The 2,500-nt window shown below is 46.9% G+C and overlaps 1 protein-coding gene across 1 annotated transcript in view; it reads right to left on the reverse strand.

The window, feature by feature from the left end:
* The window catches only part of igsf5b (immunoglobulin superfamily, member 5b), a gene marked incomplete at its 3' end in the record, with an annotated part of 21,272 nt that overhangs the window by 13,450 nt on the left and 5,322 nt on the right, over positions 1-2,500 (reverse strand). The window contains exon 2 of the mRNA XM_083636627.1: positions 906-1,223. Coding sequence (XP_083492753.1) covers positions 906-1,223 — 318 coding nt within the window. The remainder of the gene's footprint in view (positions 1-905; positions 1,224-2,500) is intronic.

The raw sequence follows: 2,500 nt of genomic DNA on the forward strand, positions 1-2,500 counted from the left end.
GAGAGGGGAGATGGGAGGGGAGAGGGGAGTGGAGGGAGAGGAGCGGAGAGGATGGAGTATGGCTGCAGCCTGTAAATCTCGCCCTGCCGCCTGTCCTGACTGGCATTTCGTCCAGCACCTTCCACCTGGTATTTATATCTGGGAGCCAATCAATCCCCCCGTCCCCCATCCCCCCCTTCCCCAGTTCCCACACTGCCATTAACAATGTCACAGCGGCCATCAAACACGCCTGGGCGCAGTACTCTGACCAGACAGGCCCAAATGAATTCCCACCTTTGATATACGCCGTGATCGATCCTAGTTCAGCTGCTTTAACAGAAAACTGGAAACTTGTGCAGCATTGGCGAACCCCACCCCAAACAAATTAAAACAAAGGCAGTTAATTAAGTGAAACAACTTCAACGGCAAGGCCAATTATGAGGTTTTTGTCTCTGTGCTCGTTAGTTGGCGGAGTGGAGATGTCGGCGTGTGGGCGGACAGAACCAACTTTTGTCCTCCGTTCATTTACCCCTCGCTGTACCTGCTGCTGTTTGGCTGTCAAGGTTAAATCCAATGTGTTTGTGCACTTTCACGCTGCTACTGTTTTCAAGAGACTTGCCATCTGCTTTGTTTCCTTTGCAGGGGGGGGGGTGTGTGTGTGTGAGTGTGAGTGTGTGTATGTGTGTGCGCGTGCGTGCGTGTGTCTGCTGTTTGTGTTTGTGAATGTGCGTGTGTGTGTGTGTGCCTGTGCGTGTTTGTGCGTGTGTGCACTCGTGTGTAGCTAAGAAAGCGAGGATCCTTGAGAAGCTGGCTTCCCAAAAAGCCTTTGAAATCCTCTACAGTTACAGTATCTCGTTCACCCTCTCTCTTTCACACACGCACGCACGCACGCACGCACGCACAGTAAACAAATATAACATATAGACCTTGTACAAACAGGTTTGCAGTTTTCCTCTGGATGTTCTGGAGGTCACAGGTCACTTGCCCCTGCTGGCTCCTCTCTGTCCTCCTGAGGACGAGCACCCAGCTGGCTCTGTGCGGGCTGGAGCCATCCTCAGCCGTCACGTTGGGGTTGTTGGAGGGCAGGATGCCGTGCTCCCTGGAGATGGTCAGCACCGAGGCCCCGTTCAGCAGCCACACCATCACCGTCCACTGGAGGTTAGAGGTACTGCAGGTCCACCGGGCCTCCTCCCCCCGCAGCACAGTCAGGCTCTCAGGCAGCAGCTCCATCTGGGCCCCAGCTGCTAAAGGGCCAAACAGAGGGACAGACATACCGTAATTCACTGCAAAAAGCCCATCTAAACAAGCCATTTATTGAGTCTAAAACGTATTTCCCTTAAAGTAAAGAAAAACCAGCTTAGCACTAGTTACTCTGAGCATCTCGGCAAAAGAAAATAATTAAAAAACAAAATAATTCAACTCACGAGTACAACTGACTAATGTTGCTGTTAACATTACTGTAATGATCAAGCTCACTTAGAATAAAGAAGTCAAATGTACAACAATTTTTCTAAACCTAAATCAAACACTCTAATGTTGCAAAATGAAACCATCATCATCATCTTCATCATCATCAGGAAACCAGTGAATTTGAAATGAATATTTTAGTATCTAGCAAAATTTGAATGGTAGAGAAATGTGAAATAGAAAAACAATCTTCTACTGACTTAATACCACATGCATTTCAGACATGCTCAGTTCAACAAGGACCTAATGAAAATACTACTACAGTTTCTTAGCAACAACAGCCCATGTAAGCAGTTTTCCCCTCTGGCAAGCAGAACAAACTGCCAATCTTGAGTGGAGTAATCTGCTTTATTCCGCCTTGTTTCAAGGTAGAAACAAATGAAACCGCATTCGAAAAAAGTTAAATAAGGCCACGCCACTGGAAGATTTCTTCTCCTGTTTTAACAAATATCCGATGTTAACACTCAATGCTAGATTATTTGAATTGCTAAAATGGGCATTTTTGCTGTGTGCACATTCAGTATGAGAAGACTCGGCATAGCCTTTATACACAGCATATAGGGGAAACTGACAGTGACCAAGTAGACGCATTAATTCAATTTGCCCAAAGAATGGGAAAGCTTTTGAATTTGACAGGGTTGCTTAATCTGCATGTCTCTGAGTCAGCACTTTGCCTCAGTATGTACAGTAAGAGATTTTGACAAGCAGGCAAAATGTTGCCAAGGCTGGCCTCACCTCCTCAAAGCAACGCCCAAACTGAGTCAACATTTCAGAACAGAAGAGGAACTCACTTCACCCAATTGGGGTTATCGCTTCCTTGTCTTCAATCGCTGTTCAAATCTATATTGTGTGGTGACAGAGGTAAGAGTGTGGCCCAAGCCTGTCACTTCATGACGGCTAATAATAACATGCGAGAGAGTGAGACCAAGTGATGAACGAAAGTGAGAGATGTGAAGGCTCAGAGAGAGAGAGAGAGAGAGAGAGGGAGAGAGAGAGAGAGAGAGAGAGAGAGAGGGAGAGGGAGAGAGGGAGAGAGAGAGAGAGAGAGAGAGAG

This window comes from Poromitra crassiceps (assembly GCF_964638095.1).
Source record: "Poromitra crassiceps genome assembly, chromosome: 5".
Lineage (NCBI taxonomy): Eukaryota > Metazoa > Chordata > Actinopteri > Beryciformes > Melamphaidae > Poromitra > Poromitra crassiceps.